Raw genomic sequence first — 920 nt, 5'->3', positions numbered from 1 at the left:
AGCAGCTCCAATATAATTTTGTCTGATTTCCTACTGCATAAAATTCTGTCAGATCCTTGACGATTGTACTTATGTTTCAATAACTGATTTTTTTCCCTGTGTTTAAAATTTAATAAGTATTGTGTTTCCAGCAGCTCCAATATAATTTTGTCTGATTTCCAGGGATGATTGAAAGGTTGTTCCTTTTCAGTTCTCCTACTAAGACACCTACAAGAGCTGAATCCAGGCTGGTGGGCGTCAGGGCCTAGTAGGTATAGGAGGCAGTGAAGAGAGACTGGGTAGAAGAAGCACCAGAAGAGCCCGTGTGAACGTACTGTCCTTTGGCTGCCTGGCAGTTAGCCTAAAATACAAATGTGAGACCAGAGACCGAGTTAGAACAAGTGCAGCCTTGTGCTTGGCCCTATTTCTCATTTGAATCCAGCTACACCTGCATTTGAATTTTTGTCTCTTTATGGTAATGTTGCTGAATATTCCTGCTGATACTACCTCTTTCCTTCTATATAATATGTTATCTCTTTCTTATCCCAGGTTTCTGAGCATTTCTTTGGCAAGCTTGAGGTTTTTGTCAGTTACCGGGAAAAATGTCTTTTTAGTACCAACAGTATTGCAGTGACAGTCCTGGAAATTAAAGTTGAGAAACTTCTCACTAGTACAGTACACTATATAGCAAAAGAAAGTGTTGTTGCCTTTTAATTTCCCACTTTCTATCTGTATTTGTCCACAAGAATATGTAATTTTTAAATAGATGTTATCATAGTGTCATTTGATTCCCTGTGTAAATTCTAATGGAAGGTAAATTCGGAATTATGAAACTTATACTAATATTTGAATGCCACTCAGTGTTACCACTTTTTCCAGTCACTGTTGCTATTGCCTGTTCTCGCCAGAACTTCCTTCTACATCTTGGATCAGTGGTTCTC

General features: G+C 38.4%; 1 protein-coding gene across 1 annotated transcript in view; it reads right to left on the bottom strand.

The window, feature by feature from the left end:
- Positions 1-236: 236 nt before the first annotated feature.
- The window catches only part of ALDOB (aldolase B, fructose-bisphosphate), a 14,314-nt gene continuing 13,630 nt past the window's right edge, over positions 237-920 (bottom strand). The window contains exon 9 of the mRNA XM_008592771.1: positions 237-340. Within this exon, the coding sequence (XP_008590993.1) occupies positions 245-340 (96 nt within the window). The 3' untranslated portion in view covers positions 237-244. The remainder of the gene's footprint in view (positions 341-920) is intronic.

Source organism: Galeopterus variegatus, unplaced genomic scaffold, assembly GCF_000696425.1.
Source record: "Galeopterus variegatus unplaced genomic scaffold, G_variegatus-3.0.2 Scaffold8305, whole genome shotgun sequence".
NCBI lineage: Eukaryota > Metazoa > Chordata > Mammalia > Dermoptera > Cynocephalidae > Galeopterus > Galeopterus variegatus.
Note: the sequence above shows the minus strand (reverse complement) of the source record. Positions and strands in the feature narration are given on the sequence as shown.